The sequence below is a fragment of the Dromaius novaehollandiae genome, chromosome 5 (genome assembly GCF_036370855.1).
Source record: "Dromaius novaehollandiae isolate bDroNov1 chromosome 5, bDroNov1.hap1, whole genome shotgun sequence".
Taxonomy (NCBI): domain Eukaryota; kingdom Metazoa; phylum Chordata; class Aves; order Casuariiformes; family Dromaiidae; genus Dromaius; species Dromaius novaehollandiae.
In genome coordinates, this window is record NC_088102.1 from 63,260,555 (window position 1) to 63,284,183 (window position 23,629).

A 23,629-nucleotide genomic window follows, 5' to 3' on the forward strand; every position below is an offset into this window, starting at 1 on the left:
ATTCATAACTCCTCTTTGTACCTATAAAATGTCCACCCACCATATAGGGTAATTGATCCCATGTTATTTCAGGACTTCAAATTAAAAAAAAACATGAAAAAGGATCAGTTTTTAAAACAGCTACTCAGTGCAGTTTGTAAAAGCTCTTTATCACTTGTAAATTGGTGGGTCAAGGTCTGTCCCTGCAGTTATATTAGCTTCATCCATATGAAGATGCTGATGAATTTATGTGGATTTGACATAAACACATTGTTAATTTATTACGTACGTTTTCATGCTGTACCTGCCCCTTCTAAGCACACCTACCTACCTTCTTGACAATATGATGAATTGTTCAGGAATATGTAAACAGTGGGAGAAATACAGTTAACTTGAAAGTTGATAGGTTTATGTCCTTGTGCACAGAGGACCTTCATTTGCTGGTTTTGGTTGTTAACAGATGTCACTTTCCCGCAGTTTAAGCTATCACATTGACTAAAGCCCATTGCAGCCTTTCGTTGTGTCAGTGGGTCTACCGCAGTCCAGAGCAAGGTGTGTACATATGTGATGTGCCTGCCTAAGTTGTGTAAGGATGAGTTTAGAAGACTTCAGTTGCTCTAAAAGCAGACCTATGTAAATTTCACTTATTTTTCTGTTCATTTTTCAAATAAGCAAGGGATATACAGACATAGCCCGAATTTGAATGGGAGTGTGTTGTGCAAGCTCATCAGGAGCAGTTTGGCCAGGATCTCTCCTTGATGGTACTTCTTGATCTTGTGTTGGCTTTATGACAAGTTTGGAGTGGGAAAAAAAAATCTCTGCCTGTGAAGATGTTAGCATGTACTGAGACCCGAGTCTAGCAATGGGACACCTTCAGACAAGAGTTTGAATGAGGCTGCGACATAGCAGTGTTAGCATTTGATTGTTAGAGCTTGTTTACATGGGAAATCTGTACCTGGGACTTCTGTCAGAAAAGACTTTTGGTTTTTTTGAACAAAATCAATTCAGCAGAAGCATTAAGGGAGAAGAAAATGCAAGGCTTTTTGCTGATCAACAACCTTTTATATTGAACTCATTTTTACTCACTAAATTGAAGCTTTTACGTTAGAAATGCCACCAGGTTTAACCCAATTTTGAAAATAAACGACTCAGTTTAGCCCCACCCAAGCAGAGAGAACAGTGAACCTTACTTTGGTTGCAAAAGTATTTCCTGGAGCTTAACCTGTACCTGTTGGTTTTCCATAGGTTGATGGAATACTGTGCTTGGCTGACATCCTTACTGATAGTACCCATTCTGAAGCCACTCATGCAGAAGCAGCGGCAGTAATTGCACAGATCACATCTCCACATCTCACGTTCACTCAGCATCTCAGCAGCTTTCTGGAAAATATGGAGGAAATCGTAACAGCACTTGTCAGTAAGTTCTTTATGGGATTTCTAAATGTTTCTATTAGGCTGATAGTTTGGGGCAGGGCTTTCATTAGCAATATTCCCTAAAGAACATTTGCCGTATCTGTACCAGATGAAAAGACTCAGTTATTTAAGACCCTGAATCGACCCTGCAATTACATATTTTTTACTGTAGTCCAAATTTGAATAGAGTTTATGCACATTTGTCAAAATAATATCCACGTGAAATTCTAACCTCAGAGCCAGAGAAAGCACTCAACAAAATACCCTCCTGTCCCTGAAGAAAAGTATAGCATAATCTATGGGCATTAATGCAAGGAAATAAAGTCTGGCTTTCTCGCCTAGGCCTCTGACCCATGGTGAAATGAGGCAGAGGTAACAGCAGGCTTTTCCTTAACCTGGCTCAGTGAGAATATTTAAGAAAAAATAAGACGATACTTCTCATGACTTGCTACAGAGATGAATATCATATTTCTAGCACTGTAATCTACCCCTTTCAGAGATCAGAAGCTTTCATAAAAATATTCTTTCTGAGCAGGACTTTCCCTGAGCTTCATGTCAGAAAGTAGTTTGGGTCATCTAGTTTGATTTCTTGTGTGCAGTAGATCAATACATTTTACCTGGATATCTCTACTGAGCCCAGTGCCTACAGTTAAACTAGAGCAGTTCAATTTTCATGCATGTTTGTGTTCTTGTAAATAGAACGAGTGTGCTACTGCCAGTGTTTGAGGATTCTGCAGTGACCGTAGAATTAATTATCTGAGATGTGCTCAGGCAGTCTTAGATATGCCCAACATAACTCGTGCTGCAGTCAGGGAAACAGTTTGATTTCCAGTGGCCAGCAGCAAATATTAATGGTCCTGTTCTGATTCCAGTGGGTAGAATTATAACCCATGCTGAGATTGGTTCTGCTGCAGGTAAACTGCTAGAGGCATTTGACCTGACCTGTTCGGGCTGTTGTTGTGTACTGGTCGTTACAGCGCACCACAGTCTGCTTCAAGGGACAATCTGAACAGTTCCCCCAGGGAAGATTAGCAAACGGAGCATTTTGCCAACTGTCACTGCCTGAGTTCCACATGAATTTTAGTAACACATACTCTGCCCAAGAAATGTGCACATTAAAAAAAGAATGTGTATAACTTTGGGAAAGCCCTTTCAGTAGTGACACACTGGTTTCCTTATAATATTTATAACTCAGTAATTGAATTACTGTAATATGTTTAATTTTTAAAACATGCTGAAATCCAACTCTTAGGTAATTTGGATCTTAGTTAAAATACATGTGTGCAAGGAATTAAAAGGTAGCTGTGTCTTCAGCACTTCTTACGGAACCTGGGAAACATGCAGAACAGTCTTTGACTTTAGAGAAATAGATTGAGACATGCAATGTATATATGTCTTGCTCTAAAGAGCAAGGTGCATAGCAGAATTACTGTCTTATGGATCAGTTACTGTTAGCCATCTGCCTCCTGTATCTCATTTTATTTAGATGTATAAAGTTTTATGTTGAGCAACGTTCAGTGGCACATTCACTGTAGAATGGTATACTGAGACAATTATCTCATTAATTAGATGAACACTTAGAAGGATTTGGTGTTCTAGGTTCGTATTTACTGTCTTGCCTGCTTGTGGTACGAACTTCAGAAGCACAAATGAAAGTGCCTAATATTAATAATGCTTATGAAGCCCCCTAAAATGTCAAGTATTATATAACTGCCAAGAATTAAAGTGATTTTGCTTTGTTTTTTTTTTTGTCTTGAGTATTACAAACTTGGTCATAGATACTAAGATTAATAATCAAAGTTGCAGATGGATAAATATTGCTTTGAAACACACAACCTTGTTTTTTGCAGAGAAGAAATGACCATTTTACTCAACTTACTTTCTGCATTCCTAGAACTGTGCCAAGAAGCCTCATCTGGTGAAGTTTTCCTGCTAGCTTCAGCAGCTCTTGCCAATATTACTTTCTTTGATACTGTGGCTTGTGAAATGTTGCTCCAATTAAATGCAATGAAGATTCTTCTAGCAGCATGTTCGGACAAACAGATAGTGGATACTCCATATTCCCGAGATCAGGTGAGTGATTTCCCAGCAAGATGCTATGTCTGAGCACAGTTTTGTCAACCAGTTGATGTCGCTGTCAAAGTACATGGGTTTCAGTTCTGTGTCTGTTACGATATAGTCAAACCTGATTTGTTTTCATGCCTTCTGTTCTTAGTTCTTTCCAATATGTGACTCTGTCTGTTAGCATTCCTTTTTATTGCGAGCATTAGGAAATATGGCAGCCTTGAACGTGAGTTTGCAAGAAAAAAAATAGTCAAGTCCTATATTTCCAAGATACTAGGAATTTATTTTTTCACTGTGAGGATGATCAAACACTGGCACAGGGACCCAGAGTGGCTGGGGATTCTTCGTCTTTGGAGATACTCAAAACTCAACAGACAAGGCTCCGAGACAAACAAGATAAACGTGTATGTGTTTGGAGATTGGTGCCTATATATACAATTGTCAGTTCCAGGGTGAATTAGCTCCAAAAGTTGAACAGGGATCTGATCCTCAGCCCCTTGACGTCGGTGGACTTTGGATCATGTCCTAAGTGACAGCTGGTTTGCAAGTTCTGCTGGCAAATACTGCTGATGTAGTTTTGCATTTCCCTTTTACTCTTTCCAACTGTTTCAGTAAAGAGCTGCAGAAAATCTAATGTATGTGTTAATGCACAGATGAAGTCAGAATTACTTTTTCCTGTCAGGCACCGTCATGGAGTGGGGTTTTGCAGAAAAGCACTGCATTTATCGCTTCTCTGGCTTCTCAGTGATGTACTCAGCAGAATAACATCCCTCTCTGAGGCTCAAGGATTTCAGTAACTACCACGCTTGCTAACAGGTGGAGTTTGCTAGTCAGTGCTGTTAACCTAGTCTGGTTTATGAGAGACTGCGAATATAACTAAAAGCCCAGAGTTCAGTCCTGATAAGCCTATCCCCTCCCCACTTCAGAATTAGCCCAGGGATGTTTTATAGTAGGCTGGAGATGTGTACTACCATAGAAAACTCTGTGTACCCTTCAACAAGAGCCAGGCCATGGAAATCAAGGCACAAGAGACCTTAGAGACTGATTATTGGAGTGGTTGCGCAGTTACTAGGGCTGTTTTAGCTTGTATTAAGAGCATGCAGTATGTTTCCAGCTCAGGAATGTTGATGAAAAGATGGCACAAGCCATAATCACCATATTGCACTTTGAGTGCTACCAGGAACCTCAGCCGCGGTGTCCAACATGGCTGTATATTACTATTTCATATGTACAATTCTTCATGTTCTTCTATTCCTCCTATACCCTCTCATAATTTTGATTTCCAGATATATTTATGCCCTGGATGTAGTTCTGCTGCCTTTGAAATCAGTTTTGAGTTTGCAGTTGGGTCTGTGATGAGCATAGCAAACTCCTTCATATGAGGAAGGCAGTCATTTGGAGAAATATATATCACTTATTAAGTAATAGACTGCTTCCTCGTCTGCTGCAGCTTTGCAGCGTGCAGGACATCTCATTAGCTAGAGTAACAGGAAACTTCTAAATGGCATCCATCCAAGAAGTATGGCATTTTAATCCCCAGCACCCTTTTATATCCCTTCCTTTAAAAGAAGAACTAGATCTGAACGGAGTGATGGTTTCCATCGTGTGCAGGAGGGAAGCAGTAAGTTTCTGAGTTGACTCCTTGTTATTTTTGCAACGGGGCGGGGGGGAGGAACTGCAAAACTTTACCTGTCTCTTGCTCTGTTGTTGAGCACGTGGTACTCAGTAAGTGAATGCTGTTCATCTTGCCTTTGAGAGCTGTTAGGGTTGCTAGTCAAGCAGTTTGGGGAATGTGACAGTCTTCTTAATGTTAATAACTCTTGGAGTGAGACTTGCTGCTGCAGTTCCTTTATACTGCTGTGCAGATATTCAGTATTTGCTAGCAGAACATCATTAGTGTGGCACAGCTCACAAGTTTAGGACTAGTTCACACTTCCTTTATGGAAAACTTGGGTGAGTGGGATAGAGTAGAGGATATCTTGGTAATACTCTCATTGGAAAACTCTCACGTCAGTTGTTTTGTGTGGTGGGAATGGAGCTAATCTCTTCCTTCTACCTCCTGCTAGCAACAATCCCTTTCCCTGAGACCATGCTAATCTCCGGAGGGTAATGACTTGGGTCTCAAGGGAAGACCAAGGTCTTGTACACGATTACTGTTTGCTGCTGAATTGGATTTTTCTCCACAGCAAGCCCTTTCTGTATACAGCTCTGAAGTGTTCCTTTGAAGCCCTAAAAAAGTATGTGTTTGCGTAAATTGTTTCACACAAGGGTATTTGTTTTAGTGTTATATTAAGTGGGGGATAGGAGGTGTTTTCCAGTTATGGCAGCTGTATGGAATATTCTGCTTTTTAATTCACTGTGTGTCTAGCTGTTGTGCTGAGGAAAACCTAGATTCGTCTAGTGAGAAAAACAGCACTCCAATATTATATCTTCTGGGATATTCTAAATTACTATTTTGGCTTTTGCTATATATACTTTAATTCCTTTTATGTACGCAGTAGAGTTAGTAACTTTTCCCATTTATTTATGTTATTATGTCCCAGCATGCGGACACTCCCCTAAGGACAAGTTCATTAGAGTTAAGTAGGTTTGGAAATCTTTTGATTCAAAATTTTATTTTGCAATATGCAGCCACTATGCAATATGTTTTTATTGACTAATGTCCATTTTGAATGATCAAATAATCCTCGCCAATAAAATAGATGGATTAGAAATGAGCTATACTAAATGTTGAAATAATTAAATAAAGAACAAAGTAAGAATGCCATTCATATCAAGCGCTGCAAAATAGAGTCTAATTATGGTAAAATGTTGTAAAAGAGCCCCTCAAACTTAAACTCCCCAGTTTTCAGTAAAAAGTTTTAAGTGGCACAATTATCCTGCAGAAATCTACCCACTATTTCTAAATGCATCACTACTTTGGCATTACTGTTGATTTAAAAAAAAAAAATTGTAATTTGCTAAAATAGCCTCGAGCACAGTCACCTCTAAGCCAAAAATAGGAGAAAGATGGCTGAAATAAAGAACAGTGAGTTTTGTTTTCAACTGTGTCATTTTACCTCATCTTAAACAAGTCACACTATGCCCACCCATACAGCCTTTCTAAGGAAGCTAGAGCTCATTAGTTGTCACCTTCCATGATGGTCTAAATAGGTAACATTCTGCTCAGGAGGTGGATGTTGAATGAATTATTTGCTGCCTGGAAAAAATGTTTTCCTGCTCAAGTATCTCTGACAGTGTTGTGTCTTTTAACTTCTGAAAAGCTTTTGAGTGCAAATGATGATAAACTTTTCTGCCTTCACTATTTGAAATAGAACTTCCTTCCTCCTTCACTTTTCATGCAGTGTTAGATTAGGTCAAGTAAGAAACCAGGAGCTGAGTGCTGGTCTTAATGATAAACAAAATAATAATCTGTTTATGGCAGAATGCATTCCGTCTATGACCAGCAGTATTACTTTAGGATCACTTAGTTTTATAACAAAAATTTTTGTATAAAAGTTGTCAGGGAAAGCCGTAATTTCCAGAATGCTTAGCGTCTAATTTTAGGTCAAAATGGGTATGAACGTGCCATTTGTTCTTTTTCTTACTGCACATACTTTTTTTCTGGATAGCAGGTTTTTCACCTTAAAGGTAATGTATACAGTCAGATGCCTCAATGGAGTTTAAGCGCTGTCAGAGGAAGGGTTTAACCAAAACCTTTATCATTCAGGGACTCCTTTACCTAGACCATACCTAGAAAAACATGAAATATATATGTTTATGTGCAATATATTTATGAATAATGAAATTTTCCCCTCTGCATTCCCACTTGTCTTGTCTCCTCAGTGCTGCAAGTATTCTCACCTTACCTGTGAAATTGTGGAGGTACAGTCTAACAGCTTCTGGTCTGCTGTTATTCAGGCAGACAAAGAATTAACGTGCAGTGAACACATCAGTTATGAAGTAGCTATTCCTATTTCTAGGTTCAAAATCAGTGAATTATGTTCCAAAAAGTCTGAGATGGAGGTGGACTTTTAAAATGTAAAGAAAGAATGGAAATGGATCCATTTTCTTCTGGTAAATACTCCCCTGGTTTTTGGTATTTGGGAGATGTGCAGGCTTTGAAGCTAAGACCTACTCTCTCAATTAAGATGTGAAGCCATTAATATTGTTCTTCCTCTAGGTTTCACATCTTTTTCTTCGTTCCTCCATTTGTTCAAGACATTTATGTCTTCATGCCCCCCCCCCACACACTTTTTTCTATTACATCGGAGATTGGAGGGTCAAAAAGAGAGCAGAAACCTATGTTACTTTAGGATCAAGAGGTCTTGATTTTTAAATGTTGCCTAACTCCCAGTGAAAGATAGAGAGCAATGATTTTTTTTAGAGAGACAAGAGTATTGACAGGTTCTTTAGATTTCTCTTTGAAAATTCCAGCCTGAATTACAGGAAGTAACAGTACCGCTTCTCAGGCTGAGTTTCTTGAATACTGGGCCATTTATTCCTCCTTGCTAAGTATGCTTTGTTTCTGCTTGTGGTCATGAAGACTGTGGAATTCCTGACTCCATTTTGTTAAAGTGCCATCCAGATTTTCCCATATGTATGGAAGCTGGTATAGGCTGAGGATATTTCAGGGTATATCAAGAATATGGGATTTGTAGTAGAGTTCGAGCAGTGTGGTCCATGTTAGGTACCCTTCCTCTTTACATCTGACAAGAAGTATGAGACAAAATCACTGCTGGTCAGAGGGAAGGGAGTCTTTGAAGAGTCCTTGCTTCTGCCTTTATAGCTCTCTTCTTGGAGCCAAGAAGAGGGGGGAGAGCTTCCTTTTCCAGTTGAATCAGGAGAGAAATACCCCTTCCACTGCAGCACCATCAGCTGGTCTTTCCCAGAAAAGAAAAGCATGTGATACCCTGGGACAGAAGGATGGTGGTTCTGGCTCTGTTAGGTATCAGTAGGCCTAAGCTTCCTGTCTAATTTTTTAAAATTACTTTGAAGATCATCTGCAAGGAGGTGGGGTGTCCTTTCAAGCAATATTTAGTAATCCCAGAGGGTTCAACTGCATACTTGCACATCCTCTGTGCAGTTCAACACCCTTTTGTATATTTACATACTGTGGATAGTAATGCAACACACAGTCTTTACATATGAACATAGTCAATGTTAGGGGTTGTTACATGTCAGGGGTCCAACACTAAATCTCTTACTCACTAAATCTTATTGATTGAGACAAAATGCCTGTTTAGTTAAAGTTCTGCGCTTTGGATTAGATATGATGCAGTATAAGGCAAAGTGCTCCAACATGCAAAGCAAGAGACTCAGTTCGAAGAGTAAAATTTCGGGTCAGTTGAAGAACTCTTTGATATTCTTTCCTAGTTCTGTGTGGCTAGGATTTCATTCCTGGGATCAATTCCTAATATTGCTGCTGCCCTGATTTTGAAGTAATAATTTAACTTCTCTACATTTCTGTTTAATCATCTGTAAAGTTGGGCAGACAGTGTGCTTTCTCAGTGTAAAGTCTCTCTGGAGGAAACACGCTATGTCAGCACGATTCATTGCAGTTTTTATTTTCTATCCTGCCTGCCAGATTCACGGTACAAGCAGGCTGTGCTTAAGAAGGGCTGTTAACTGCAAAAACTAGAAACGAGAATTTGCTGCAGGCTGTAGCAATCATAAAGCAGTAGGTCAGAGACGGTTGTGTATGCATTTTGGTGCTTTTTTCTTCTTTTTGTCTTCAGTCCATCGGGAAATGAAATAGCAGGATTTGAACATTCTGAGCTTTGTCACTGTAACATTTTTTCCAGAACAGAATCACTACCTGGGAGAAGGTTGTGATTTCAGTCTCAGTTATCAGCAGGTGAGCTTATATAAACAGCATTTCTACAGATTCCACTTTCTTTCCTGATTCTTTTTCCTTCTCCAGTAAGTAACTCGAGGACAGGCAGCAGAAATTACTTCCTGACCACTCTGCTTTAGGTGGTGGCAGTTGAAGTAGATCCTTGCACTCTGCTTCCTCCAAAATGAGAGTAGTTAAGCTTACTCCTGCATACTCAGACCATGAGTCCAAGTAGTCTAGATAAACAAGCAAAGTTGTTTTCTACAACTGCATGTTGGCTTAGGCTGAATTATGCCCTGCTCTAGGGAGGCCAGGTGTCTTGGGTGAACTGAGTCAGTTCCAAAGCAAGGATGCAAGAAGGAAGTCTGATAGATAATCTTTTTTTCCTGGGTTTTCATCTGAAACATGGAAAACTGTGGCCCCAGAACTTACCAGAGCTGAGAGAGACTAGCTCTGGCTCCATCACAGGTTTTGAGTCATGTAACCTGGTTTAGGGGACATGTCCATTGACCATGTGACCCACACAGGACACATTTCCTTGTGTTTCTTTAAAAGAAAAAAATTCTGACAATCTGGTTACTCTACCTACTCCTTAACTAGATTAGTCAGTAATATCAAGTAAAGTAAATTAAAATGTAGTAAAGATTTCCTTCACACCAAAGATAAGATTCATTTAGTTTTAGTCTCTGTTGCTCCACCTCGGGGTTCCAAGACTGTAGCTCCCTGGCACAGTCTCAGAGCAGACCTAGATAGCTAGACCCAGACTTTCATCAACATGAATACACCAGCAGATCCTGTCTGTAACTGTTATTACTATTTTATGGGGATGTTTGCCTCTTACCAGTCAGGTACCAGAAAGACTGATCTGCTTATCTAGGTATGTTTTCTTCCCTATTTTTAGGAAGGAAACTGAATTCCTAGTCAAAAAGATGGCCTGCAGATCCATAGGGGTTTGAGTTTTCTTTTTTTAAGTAATATCATATATCAGAGAAAATTTCTAAAGTAGCCTAAAAGGACTTTCTACATAGAGTTGAAGAAATGCCTGTTCTTGACCATTGCTGTGAATACTCTTTTGCTGTCTCTAGGTGGGCTGATCTTGAATCACAAAGTTTAGGTATTTTTAATATTCATTCAGAAAGAAAGACCCCATCTTGCTTCTGATTAGTTGGCAGATGCCCCTTTCTCCCTGAAGGTGGGTATCTGGAACTTTGCAGACACACTCTGACTTAACCTTATGTCATTAATTTGAGTGAATTACCACATAGACTTATAATACATAGCAAAAATTAATTTTACTTAGTGATGAATCAGCCTTAAAGGAGTAATTAACTAAGAAGATTAGCAATTCTATATTGATCTGCTTTGCCACTCAATTAAATTACTTGGTAATTCTCATTTTGAGCTTGCGTCTATTTATGTTGGGACTATCAATAAGGGCTTACCAAACAGTGTGCCTTTATTATCAGTAAAAATACATTGCCGTCACACCTTTCACCTCTGTAGATCTCTCCAAGTGAGGTAAGTGACCCTTCACAGGGGTTGAGAAGTGGAAGATACTGTCTCTTTTACAGCCCAAAATGTGTACTTTCATCTTCCAAATCCTGCTGCACCTTTCTCCCTGAGTAGCTGGTTTCACACTAATCAGATGTACTTTTAGGTCATCTTAAATCTCTGCTGTTACGGATGAGTTATCTCAAGCAGTAAAGCAGCCTTTTGTTTCTTACATGTCCTTTAGGTTTAAACCTCTCTGTTACCTAAAACATTTGAGATTTACACTCTCAGTTTATATATCTTCTTAGCTTATAACAAAGCATTTTCATCTAGTTTTCACTTTTGCAACAGGCATTTGGTATCTTTGTGCGCTGGTTAATGAACATTAGCATTAATTGTTTTAAAGGAAAAATGCTATTGTGTTATTTATGATTACATTCTTTTAGCATGAGAACTTCCTTAGGCTGACTGTTCTCTTTCAAGAGGTTTTGAACAAAACTATTTTAAAGGTTCTTATTTAACCATACAGTTTCTCAAATTTGAATCAGTCTTGATACTGTAATTCCTTAGGGTTCAGTGAAAATCCAACCACAGAAATCAAAAGGAAGGTTCATCTTTCCTAGAGTCAATACATGTGAAAGACTGGGTGGATGGAGGGAAATTGTGTGGGACTAAAAATTCTTTTCAAATGATAAAAAGTAGATTGTTTATTACAGTTACCAACAGCGCCAACACTGCCAGTTATTGTAGTGGTGGGAGATGATGTCACTGTAGAGGGGTATCTGTGTTTACTGTCTGTACTTACTTTGATTATAGAAGTAGGGATCTTTAGTAGGGTTTTTAATTAATTTCCAAAGCAGCTGTGAGGCTAGCAACGTGATGCTATGCCAACATTTGAAAAAGTATGAAATATGTCTATAGAAATTTGCCATAGACTTAAAGGGGGGAAAAAAAACCCACAAAAATTCTGCATACCTAATTCACCAATGAGTGGTTAAAAGGTGAATTTTCAAAGCCTTTTGATTTGGGGAGTTTTTAAGCTCTGAAAATTAACTCCTTGGTCTCAGTTTAATCTTGTGAAAAATCAAATTAGTCCTAGTGGGGCTATCTGCATGTTAAATGTTTTGATAAGTCGGTGCCTATAGAGGAGATGCTTAACTATGAGCTAGTCTGAAAATTCTCTCTAGGCCATGTTGTATTTTACTGTGTGTCACTATTAGACAGTTTAGGTGAGTAGTGCATAGCACATATTAACAGCTAGGTGGTGACTGCACAGATAAACCCCAGAGGCCTGTTACACTGGTGGTTTTTTGTAGTGTATATCATGTGACACTGACTTGAATAATTCAGCTTTCATCTGGTGTCAAGCAAATCTATTAGGCAGTTCATTATTTGTTGATCAAGTCTATTTATCTCTGTTGTTCATTACTACAGTGTTTGAGTGCTGTAACTCCCTTGTGAGTAAGGACTGGTATTGCAAATTCTTTTGAATGCATACTCCCTTAAAATAGATATTCACTAACTAGAAAACTAGCAGTAATAAGTCTCAGAAATAACTGTGCTGGTCTGGAAAAAATGCCTGGATTTTACAGAGCTAAAGAACTCAGTTTAATTTACCAAAAAGAAGATTGAGAGGTAACTCACTAGACACCAAACTCTAGTAAATAAGCTAAGCTCTTAACTGACCAGAGAAAGAAAGAAAAAAAGCCATGAAATAAATGCCAAGACATCCCCCAATCAATGTGGGAATTAGGCACTTAAAATAAAACCAACACTGAAGGAAAATTATGAAGAGAAATACTGGATTCTGCGTTTCTCTGTCATCATATCAAGACAGAGCCTTACTGAAGGATAGTACTGAGTTAAATACAGGTTAGGGAGGTCAGCAGTTGCATAAATGAATGAAATTAAAGATCCCATGAGTATAGGAAGTCATGAAGATTATTAAATCATAAATGATTTAATGGTCCTTTCTGGGAACATTTGATTTTTGGTTGTATCCTGAGTACTGTTTTGTTTCCTAAACATTTTTTTTTTTGCTGAGCAACAAGTGTTTCAGTCCAAATCAGCAAGAGATGTAAAAAGTTTCATAAATTTAGACATTCAGAAATCTGGGAGCAGACTACTACTTATTTTGCCCTTTCCCACTGGTATCTTCATCTCTGAATTCTCTTTCTCAACATACAACATTATATTATTACTTTTCTGTTACCCCCAAATTGTAATAGATGTTTTCTTTACCTTGATGTGCGGCATATTTTTCCCTTCTGAGAGTGTGAGAATGCGAGTCAGGCCTATGATTTGAATCATAATATGGCAGACATGGTTTTAAACTAGAGACTGAAACTGAAAGGATCTGAATTCTGTGGTCAGTCATTTTAGCTTCTCTGAACAGGATCAAAATAATATGGCTGTCTATCCATATGAGAATATTTTTAAATAGTTTAGCAAAAAGCGCGTTTTCCAGCCAGGGTCCCTTCTCCTTTTTCTGTACTTGGTGTTGTCATGTTGATGGCATGTTTAACTATACAACTGAGTTTATGGATTTCTATTCCATTTATTTATAATAGTTATTCTTTATAATTCTTTTGCAGCCCACCCCCCAGCCCCCAATGAATTGGAAATCTTCCAGACTCTGCAGTGTTCCCTACCATATCCTAACTCTGCAGCTAACCCCTGCCAGTGGTTTTAGGGCATCCAGTTCCTGTAGACAAAGCTGGAGCTGCCCTAATTAACAGAATTTGCCACTGTAGGGGAGCACCTGAAGGTTTTGATGAGCCTGGGTAACAGAGACTAGAGTGTAGACTAGACTGGGTTAGACTATTGTAGACTGCTACAGTCAGAGATACTGGATATACAGGAGTGAAGATCTAGCTCCAGAACAGCTCTGCATAGTAGACGTGCAGGCACCAAGGTGGGGAATTAGTGCTGGACGGGTGTTCAAGCCATCAATTCTTGCAGCACATCGTTTCAAAGGCAGTCCACTAAGAATCCTCCCATAGATTTGGCAAATGATTGAGAGAGATTTCATTAAAAAAAATTCCAGGTATGATGAATCAACAGGTTTTTGCTGGAAAATCTCTGACATTCATTGTTTAATAGCACCTCTGCCTGTTCCATATTTCAAGATGGCACTAGGGTGCTGGAATTTGTGGATGGCTTGAGCACAGACTTTCTCCATGGTGTCATAGGACTTGGCAGGTGATCCGAGGTCGTGTGTTCTGTGTTCATGGATATCCTTTTGTGTGTATGTATGTAATTTCAGCTGACTCAAAGTTCATTGTATGGCATAGGAATCCAGAAGGATTACAAGAATTATAAATTGTCACAGGTGCCAATCCTTTATAATCTTGGAATGTAATATTGTTCAAGAAATTTCTTGTAAGAATAATTAAATTGATATTAAATATTGCAGTTGAATGCTAGAGATTGTATTTTGACTATTATGTTTACTCTAATGACTGTAAAATTCTAATTTATTTGAATTCTGAAAGAGGTTTCCCTACCTATTTTTTTTCCCCCAGTAATTTTCATCTGTTTTCTTGGTGCAAATGAGGCTTAGGCAGTCACCTTTATATTTGTGCTCCATGTCTCGTAATAATATCTATCTGTTTGTCCACTTGATAGGGCAGGTAATGGAAAGAGAGAGGTTGAGGTAAAGATTGCAGCATGAGCCTATGCATCATTAGACAAAAAGAAACTACAGTAGGAGAGATACCATTAGAAAAGTTCTGTTTATGGTTTGTGATCAAATCTATATCCAAAAGAAATCAGGCTTCATTAATACTAGTCCTCCCAGAAGTGTTGATTTTCAAAGCAAATTGAGTCTACATATAAGTTTGTGCTCTTCCCTGGAGAGTTCATCTGTAGTAATAAACTTCCTTGAACTTTGGTCTGTGTTACAGAGAGAAATTTTCATGTAAGCTGCATATATACTCAACTATAAAGTAGGCAAGTATAGGGGAAATACAATACTTAAAGTAAACTCTTGATCCAGGTTGTCTGTCATGTGTTTACATTATGCTATTTCATGTTTACGTTAGTCACATCACAGGAAAATGTGAGTTGTTTTGGGGAATAAAAATCTGTCTATATGGAGCAAGTTAATCTGTAGTTGAACTTGACAGTTATTGATAGAAAGGGCCATATATAAACCTCTCTGAACAAGGTTAAATATAAATCCTTTATGCTAGTTCATAGATACCTGACAAAGTATAGGTGGCTGCATAGTCAAAGAAAGCAAAGGTGTCTGAAGTGTAGATATAACCATCACTCAAGTAATTTTTGGTGTCAAAAGATGTACACAAAATATTTTTACATATGAAAATACTTATTAGACAAAATAACTTGAAGCAGTGGAATAATTGGCACATATTCAAATTGCGGTTAATTGCATTCTTCATCTGTGGCTTAGAGCGCCACATGGGGTACAGATTCTTCATAGAGGAAGTAATTTTCATTAGCAGGATATAATTTAGAATGAGAAACATATACACTCTCCCTGATACACTGTTAATAATTAATATGGAATAAATACATAGACATATACTGAGTTACCAGATTTCTACCTGTCACTCTTTAGTTTCAGCAACTCATTTGCATCGTAAGTAAGTATATTTATTCAGAGAGATGACACTGTAACACTGTGTCCAAAAGTGGAAGACCTTTATGTCACAGCATCAGAGATGAGTCATCCTTGTTATTAAAATGGCAAAGTGAGATCAGAATGGTGATTTGATCTCATGCCTGCTTACATCTATGTAAGAAGTTTGCTTGTTTGTGGACTAATGCTGTACAGTTAAAAAGCTAATAGGCAGTTCTCAAACTGATCATTATTTTTGAGGCAGATCAGCATTGCTCAACTAGAATAGAAAGAAAATAAAAAACATTTAAGAAAGAATATTATTTCTGTTTTGTGTTCTAATTATACATAACATTTTTTTATTTGGTCTCGCATTTACTGTTAACATTGACATGTATTGGCATGCAGGAAGAAAGTTATTTGAAGACTAAAAAATAAAAGAATATCCTGTAGGATGCCTGAGAGAAAACATATGATATCACTGAATGGAGTAGGTGATTGAAAGCCAACAGTTCCACATGATTTAGTCTCTGTCAAAGGCTTGCTGCATCACCTTAAGCAAGTTGCTTTGTGCCTGATCTTGAAAACAGTGCTATTTTGGATGGACAGATACTCTGTAGATCAGGATTTCAAAAAGTGCTTCTGTTGGTACAAAACCTAACTTTGGCCTTAGCTCAGGAAAAACATAAACAGATGCCTAAGTCCAGCTCAGTTTGGGACAGCGCTTTGACATGCACATAATACATGACTTCAGAAGAACTGAAAAGTATTCTTTAAATCCTTCCTTGAATCAGGGCTCAAAACTCAAATCTTTTGTGAGGGTTCCTCAACATTTCAGCTGAAGCAAAAGCATAGCAATAAATTACTTTTACTGGATATATGCTATGTACCAGTTCTTAGCCTTCACTATGAGCTCTGCCTGAGTTGGAATGTGACTACAGGATTTGCTCCTGAGGGAGGGCAGCTCTTGGCTGAACTTTTCGTAGGTCTCCAGCTTCGTTTGCTTGGTTGGTTGTGTTTTTTTTTTTTTTTTTTTACATGTTTACCTTCTTTCTGCTGATTTGACTGCTGAACAAATCTGCTGCATGGATATCTATATGGCAAGTCTTTATGTAAGGGTGTAGGAGTGTAAGGAAGAAGGAAGCTTTACCTTTTCTGGCTGTCTGGATTTCAGTTAGCAGCCCTATGTAAGATAAAGACCCCTGAGAAATCACAGAGGTAGAAGTAGACTGTCCACCTACAAGAATGCTTTTTAATTTTACTGTGTTTGCCATAGTTCTGCCATGCTGGTTTTGGAAACCACAGTGGTATTTAGCATTTCTGAATTACAAGGCTAGACTTCATATCTTCATATTTCCTTCTCTTTTTAATAACAGGTGGTAACAATATTGGCAAACATGTCTGTGTTGGACCAATGTGCTTCAGAAATCATTCAAGGAAATGGTATGTATTTTAGCTGAATTGCGTTCTGTATTTGTTGGCGGAGAATGTGGGTAAAGGAGAAAGGAGGAGCAATACAAATCAAAGGAGAAGGGTTGCAAAATTAAGTGTTGTTAGTGAAGCCTGTGTCAGCTGGATAATACATGTTGATGCAGGATACAAAATGAGTCCATGGGGTGGTTCTGTGCACTTTAAATAAATTATCACTGCTTTAGATAACTTTGCATGTTTGACCATATTGCTAATTTTTTTGTTTGTTTTTTTGTGTCATGTATCCACAGATACAACACAGGGTAGTATGAAGTGTTTCAGAAGCCTTTGTTCTTATAAATTACATTGTGTAAGGTGGCAGTTCTTACACATTGAAAGATATCATCTGATACTGACCTATGCATACCTGCATTTTATGTCACTTTGTTCACAAGTATTCAAAAGTACTGTAAATTTTGAGGCATTATGTTTTTATTACTATAAAGTGGTTGCTACATTTTTTTCCACACTCCTTTAAATATTATATTGTAAGAAATTCATTGTTTAGAAAAGAACTAGGCATTATAGGGCCACCAGAAGTCTGAGAAGTTAGGTTTACAATTCTGTGGGTGATAATATAGGAGGATGTAAGTGACTTAATATCACACCTTCCAGCAAATTCATGGCCAGGTGATCTACTAAGACAGCTTTTTTCTAGTAGAAGATATTCAGTAAGTGTGAAGCATCACATCTATTGCTTCTTCTGTCCTAGGAATACTCCTTCTCCCCACCTCCCTTTTTAAAATTAATGTTTGGGTAGGAATGGTTTGAATTTAGTTCCATTTGAATCTCAGAGATTGCTGATTGTAGGTGGGAGAAGGGGTCTCAAAAAGTCCCTTTGTAGAGGTAGTTCTTGAAATAGAACTGGCCAGTTCCTATATAATATTGGATTTAGCTGTTTCTTGCATTTCAGTGGAAAATGTGAGCTCTGTGTGCACAAATATGACTGGCAAGAACCATACACAACTAATTTGCTTGATGAAATCCATGTGTGCACATAGGTAGTGTGCATTGGATATTCTCACTAGGGCAGGTGGGTGTTGCGGTTTGAGACCAAATGAGTGTAGAGGCTGAACGGATTTGGATGCTAAAGCACTTTAATCACAGATTTATGCAATTTTATGAATTACACGGGTTTCCTTTCCTGTGTGGGACATGGTGCAGTGAGGAGGAGAAGCTGGTCAGGTTAGCGTTGTGGTTTCTTACATGACCTCCTTGTTCTGTGAGAGAGGTGGGGCAGTCCTGGAGAGAGGTCTGTCAGGTTGGTGGTGGCTCCCGCTGTGCGATGTGTGCTTCTGGCGCAGGATGTGGGGTGCCCTTGGGTCTCTTCTGCCTGTGTTTCCGGCAGTTGGAGAGATTGTCCCAGATCCTGGTGCAGGGTCATGGGGCATCTCTTCCCAGAGTCTTTTCAGAAACTCTTGGCAAGACCCCAGCATTCCTAGATGTCCTTAATTATAGGACAGGGTAGAGACTACATGGTTCGTGACTTGACTGTTTGATTTGAGCTGTTGTCTTCTGATTTGCTGTTGCCATTGTTGGCACTTGAAATTTGTTTGTTCTGGACATGTCCTGGACTCTTTTGTACTCCTTGATACTTAACAGGTTGTGTGTGTAATTTAGCTCTGTATTCCCTTGAGCACACCAAAAACTATTCTGTTCTTTGGGACAGGTGGTTAACTGTATTTTGTTTAGTTCTGCTGCAGCAGAAAGTCAGTTAAAGTTCATGGGCTTATGCTAACAGCTATGCTAACTAGGCATAACTGCTGCAGTAGGTGGAGATGTACATGTGGATTAGGAAGCGCAATCCAAGTCGGCCAACCAGTAAGTAATACAGTAGATAGACCAGCCTGGGTCCTTTGTCATCCAACTCAAGAGAGTGCCAAGCCCTGAAAACCCTGTTGCACATTTGCACCATTTGTGAGTTGTAAGCATGACCTGGACCCAAAGTGATTAAAAAAAACCCAAATATACAGTGCCAAATAGCCCATTCTGTTTCCCAAGAGAAAACAGAAGGTAGTGTTTGCTCTAGTCCTCCCTCAGTGAAACACATGATTAACCAAAGTGTGTACATGGCAAAGTAAACTTGTGTATATACTTCTTAAGTGCACACAGAAGCATTTGCCCTCAGGCTTATGAGGAGGGTTGACACTCATCTTGTGTATAAAAGCTGCTTGTGTCTGGCTAATACTATAATAATTAGCTGCTGATCAGAAGCTGGATTCACAAACATGCTACTGAGAAAGGTGTTTGGATGGGTTTTCTTCTCAACTTTGACTTAACATTTTTTGTGTCAATTGATTATTATTTAGTTGTATGATTCTGATGTTAGTTCCGTTAATTATTTATGCAAATGTTCTAATAGTCATGATCCTCTGATGCTAGCTAAAGTAATCTGAATGCCTGATGGCATACAGAGTCTAATAGCACATAATTGTCCTTACATTTAAAACAATTTAGAAAATATAAATCAGTACAGTCTCATCTGTTTTTGTCCTGCTGCAATAAGAATATCAGCTTCTACAGGCAACAATAAGTTAATAAAACCATTTCACCCTGAGTGAAATTATCTATCCTGAAGTCAAGAGCAGCAGCACAATAAACTTCGAGAGGCCAGAACTTCCGCTTTTCCGTCATGAAGGGTATTTAAAATGGTGAATGCTTTGTGTATTTAAACAGTTTGAGGGGGAGCTTTTAAAGGCTTGCTTAAAAATACATAAACTGAAAAAAAAAAGTTTAATTTTCCTCTAATTCAGAACAAAACTTCATATAGAGACCTGAAATTTATTACTACCAGTTTTTAAGTTAGTGGTACCTTTAGGTTGGTTTAGAATCAATGAAAGAATTGCTTTTAGGTTTCAAAAATTTGCTGAGTCAATCTAAAATGCCAACCCCTAGATTCCAGTCAGTGTGTTTCAAAGCAGGTTGAATGGAAGAGGGAAGAGAACTAGTGCATTTTCTAGTTCCAGAAGCTCTGTAGCTTCCTAGTGAAAACAAAGGTTTGCACAGGTCAAATGTACCTAAATCCTGATGGCAAAATTGCAAGCCACTGTTAGGCATTCTTCATGCATTACCTGGGTGATGATTGGTCTGTATTTACCTAGCTTTCTTTTCCCTTTTACTTTTTTGAACTGAAGTTTAGTAGGAGAGAGGCTGACAATGGCTTTCACGTCCTTGTAGGTGTTCAGCTTTTATTGGAAATGCTCTTTGAGAGATCATCTTCGGGAAATTCAGCAGAAGTTGCCGCTTGTGAGCGAGTCCAACAGAAATCTGCAGTTACGCTGGCACGACTCAGCCGAGATCCTGAGGTGGCAGATGCAGCCGTAAAACTCAGCTGTAAGGATGTATCACTTGCTTAATGGAAAAGAGGGAGGAACTGTACCTCTCTTGGTACAGTTTGTGGAAGAGGTTCCTTAAGCAGTCCATCCAGAGAGTGGGTTAGGAGGTTATGCTAAATGAAGCTCTAAGTTCCCAAAGGAACATGAGGTGCAGCTTCCTCCCAACACATAGCTGGAGCAGACTCTGACAACTGACAGTGCTGCATCCCCCATTCCTTTCCTTAAACCCTCATGGCAGGATGCATCAGCAGAAAGAAAACTTGGGCCCCTGCAATTTAAAATATAACAAATCTGGTAGGAAGCAACATGTTTTTTGGCTAGAGCTTTTCACAGGTGTGTAGAATGATTGATAGGGAAGGAATGGAGGTCATTATTTACTTTGTCAAAGAGCAGTAGAGGGTAAAAACAATGCATTTGTTTGTTTATGCTTTGCAACTATTAATCAGGACTGTTCTGAACTGCATAGCTCCTTGGACAGTCCCATAAGTATTTGCATACAATCTTTGCCTTAGAAACCATATCAAATAAGGAAGATAAATATAAAATATTGTAAAAAATAAAAAAGAAACTGGCTTCTTATCTCAAAATAAGGAGTTTGTTTTTCTAAATTTTCTAAATTATTTCTCCCCAAACTCTTTCTGTGCACTCAGGTATTCCTCGCCTAATTAAACTTTGCAGATCACCAACTGAAAGAAATAACAGCGATTCTGTTTTAGTGGCATGTCTGGTAGGTACATTTTTTATCATCCTTCCTTGCTTATCCTGCAAAATGCTGAAACCCCATCCCAAACGATTTCAAAATGTATAAGTATTGCAAGAATGTTTTAAATTTAGGCTAGAGTCTCCTGCAGCCCTTAAGCATAATTCTGCCAATTACTTCTCTTCTAATTGGAGATTTAGGCACTTATGCAGAAATGACTTCATCTTCACAGTACAGAGGAATCAAAAATTCACTGGAGTGTTTCAGAATTTAAGGTTTCCGTAATTCTTAAATTCCATTCTCTGATGATGCTGTCTTTGCTGAAATAAGCCTTGAGGCACAGAATTACCAGCCGTTTATCTGTACACATGCGAACATGCCTGCACACACACAGAGGAATGCATGGAAATATTTACGTAGAATGGCTGAAAAGAGGAAAAGAGATTTCTCTTTCATTACAATCCATTTTTCTGTCTGAAAGTCTAAGACATTATAGAGCCCAGCCAAAGAGTGGTTAACAGAAGGCTAACATATCATCAACACATTTTCTATTGTGCAGTCTCATAGTCTGAATATTTGTTCCCAGATGGTTTGAAACGTATGGTTTCTTTCTGCTACACTAGTGCCTAAAAGGACTGTTATGGGCATTACATAAAACTTCAGTAGGAGGTGTTTTTTGAGTCAGACAGCTCACAGTCTCCATAAATAAGATAAAAGCTGAGCGGGTAATTGAGGTACAAAGAGGCAGTGTGAGATGTGCAGCAGAGATGGGTTTACAACCTAAGCTCTTTGACTGTCACCTGTGTTCTTTTTTTTAAGATGCCAGTGTCCCTGCTGCTCATATCTAAGAGTAATGTGCCCAAAAAGAATTGTCCTTTAATAGCTGCATTTGAGAGAAGATTTATCTGATAAATAAACACAGTAATGAGAGAGCAGCCAGGTGAAAGAGTCCATGGACCTGCACAGGTCAATTTCAAGTCCTGGCTATTATTTAGAGATTGTTATAATGGATTCCTTCAATGAAGAGTTTGTCAGTCTGTAACTCTATTACTGTTCTGTTTTTGTAGGCAGCCTTACGAAGACTAGCAGTTATGAGCCCTGATGGACTTGAAGATTCAGATTTTCAGCAGCTAGTAAAGCCCAGACTTGTGGATTCCTTTCTGCTATGCACAAATATGGAAGAGAGCTTTGTATAAATGTGAGCCAAAAACCTCAAGCTAGCCTCTGAAAAACAATCAAGATAATATGTATACAATTTTATGTCATTTTAGGCCTATTATTTATAACTTATTTATTTTAAAACCACAGATATGTGGTTTGTAGTAGCAAAGGAACAGAATAAGCAAACCTGTTTCAGTGGTTTACAAAGGTAACTGTTTATGTTGTTTTCCTGCTATACCTGAAGACATGTCAACAGACCACATCCGTGCAATCTAACAAAAAGTTGTCGTCTTGTTTAACAGAGTTGAATCAAGGTAACGAAGCCAAGAATTTGGTGCTCTGATTTTGAACGTTTATAGTAATGTTTTGTTGCTGATATTTTACAATGATTAGAGCATTTTGCATTCTTTAGAAGAAATGTTTTAGTCTTATGCATTCATTTCATTAGAGAAAAAGAAAGGATCCTTAAAGCTTTAAGAATATACTTTAAAATGAAAGAGATGTTACAATCTGTTACTGCCACTTCTTAACTGTTGCTGTTATATTTTAATAGAATTATGAAAATGCCTACCTGTGATTAGCTAAGGTAATTTTTTAGGAAATTTTCAAATACTGGCTTTTAATTATGTTAGAGGACATTCTTAAACTGTATACACTGATCCATTAGAAGGTACATAATTGCAGACAACTCTTTTATATGCATGTAACTCAAATTTTCTCAACAAATTAAGAGACTTCTAGAAAAATCTTCATGAAAACAAACATACATCATCAGTGTGAAGGTATCGACATAAGACTTAAAATTCTCATGCATTGATAATTCCTCCCTCCTTTCCAAGCCTTAAAATAACTGGAAATGATTGTGTCCAGACATGTTTTTAATATTCAAAGTACTAATTCTGTGAAAAATTGTGCATGCATACATTAAATAATCAGAACAGATAAATTGATTATGACTTAAATTTCCAATTTTCTGTTTTTCTAACTAGTCTTGTATTTCTAAAAATGTGGAATGAGATTTTCAAGAGCTCTTGCAGTTAGTAAAAGATTTTATGTAAAAATAGGTCTATTTTTTCATAAATATTTCTCTTAAAATTTGGATTTTTCTTTTCATCAAGAAACCATATACATTTGAAATTAGTCAACCAGCAATATCTGGAGAGTGTTTTTCTGCCTCTTTTCTCAGAAAAGACACTGTAGAGTACAAAAGGGTCTGTAATTTGTTTCTTGATGGTTTGCAACTATTTCTCTGGATCACTTTATGATCAGGCATCTTTAGGGTACTAGGACATCTGCCAAAAAAGTAAGTAGGATTCTTCTTGACTTTGGTTACTATGTAGATATATTAAACAGCTTAATCAATTAATGTTTATTTAGTATTCTTTGGGGTTTAGATGAAAGGCACCAGATAATTGCTAAGGTTCTGTTGCCTTCCACATTTTGTTCTGTCTGAGAAATTTGGCCTGCATCAAGCAGTGATAAAGAGTGGCCACTTTTTTCTTGAGTATATGGATTAAGAAGTTTTTGCTTTAACATCTCTTCCTTGTAATCTCTTCATTTAACTATGAATTGTATCTTGAATGAAGTTTTAAAAACATTAGAAAACATACAACTTCTGT

General features: G+C 38.1%; 1 protein-coding gene across 1 annotated transcript in view; it reads left to right on the plus strand.

Moving 5' to 3' along the window:
• INSC (INSC spindle orientation adaptor protein) overlaps nucleotides 1–23,408 on the plus strand; it is a 95,968-nt gene extending 72,560 nt beyond the window's left edge. Inside the window, 6 exon segments of the mRNA XM_026104544.2 lie at nucleotides 1,225–1,396; nucleotides 3,287–3,465; nucleotides 16,721–16,787; nucleotides 19,992–20,147; nucleotides 20,800–20,876; nucleotides 21,917–23,408. Coding sequence (XP_025960329.2) covers nucleotides 1,225–1,396; nucleotides 3,287–3,465; nucleotides 16,721–16,787; nucleotides 19,992–20,147; nucleotides 20,800–20,876; nucleotides 21,917–22,045 — 780 coding nt within the window. The 3' untranslated portion in view covers nucleotides 22,046–23,408.
• The last annotated feature ends 221 nt before the right edge of the window (nucleotides 23,409–23,629 follow it).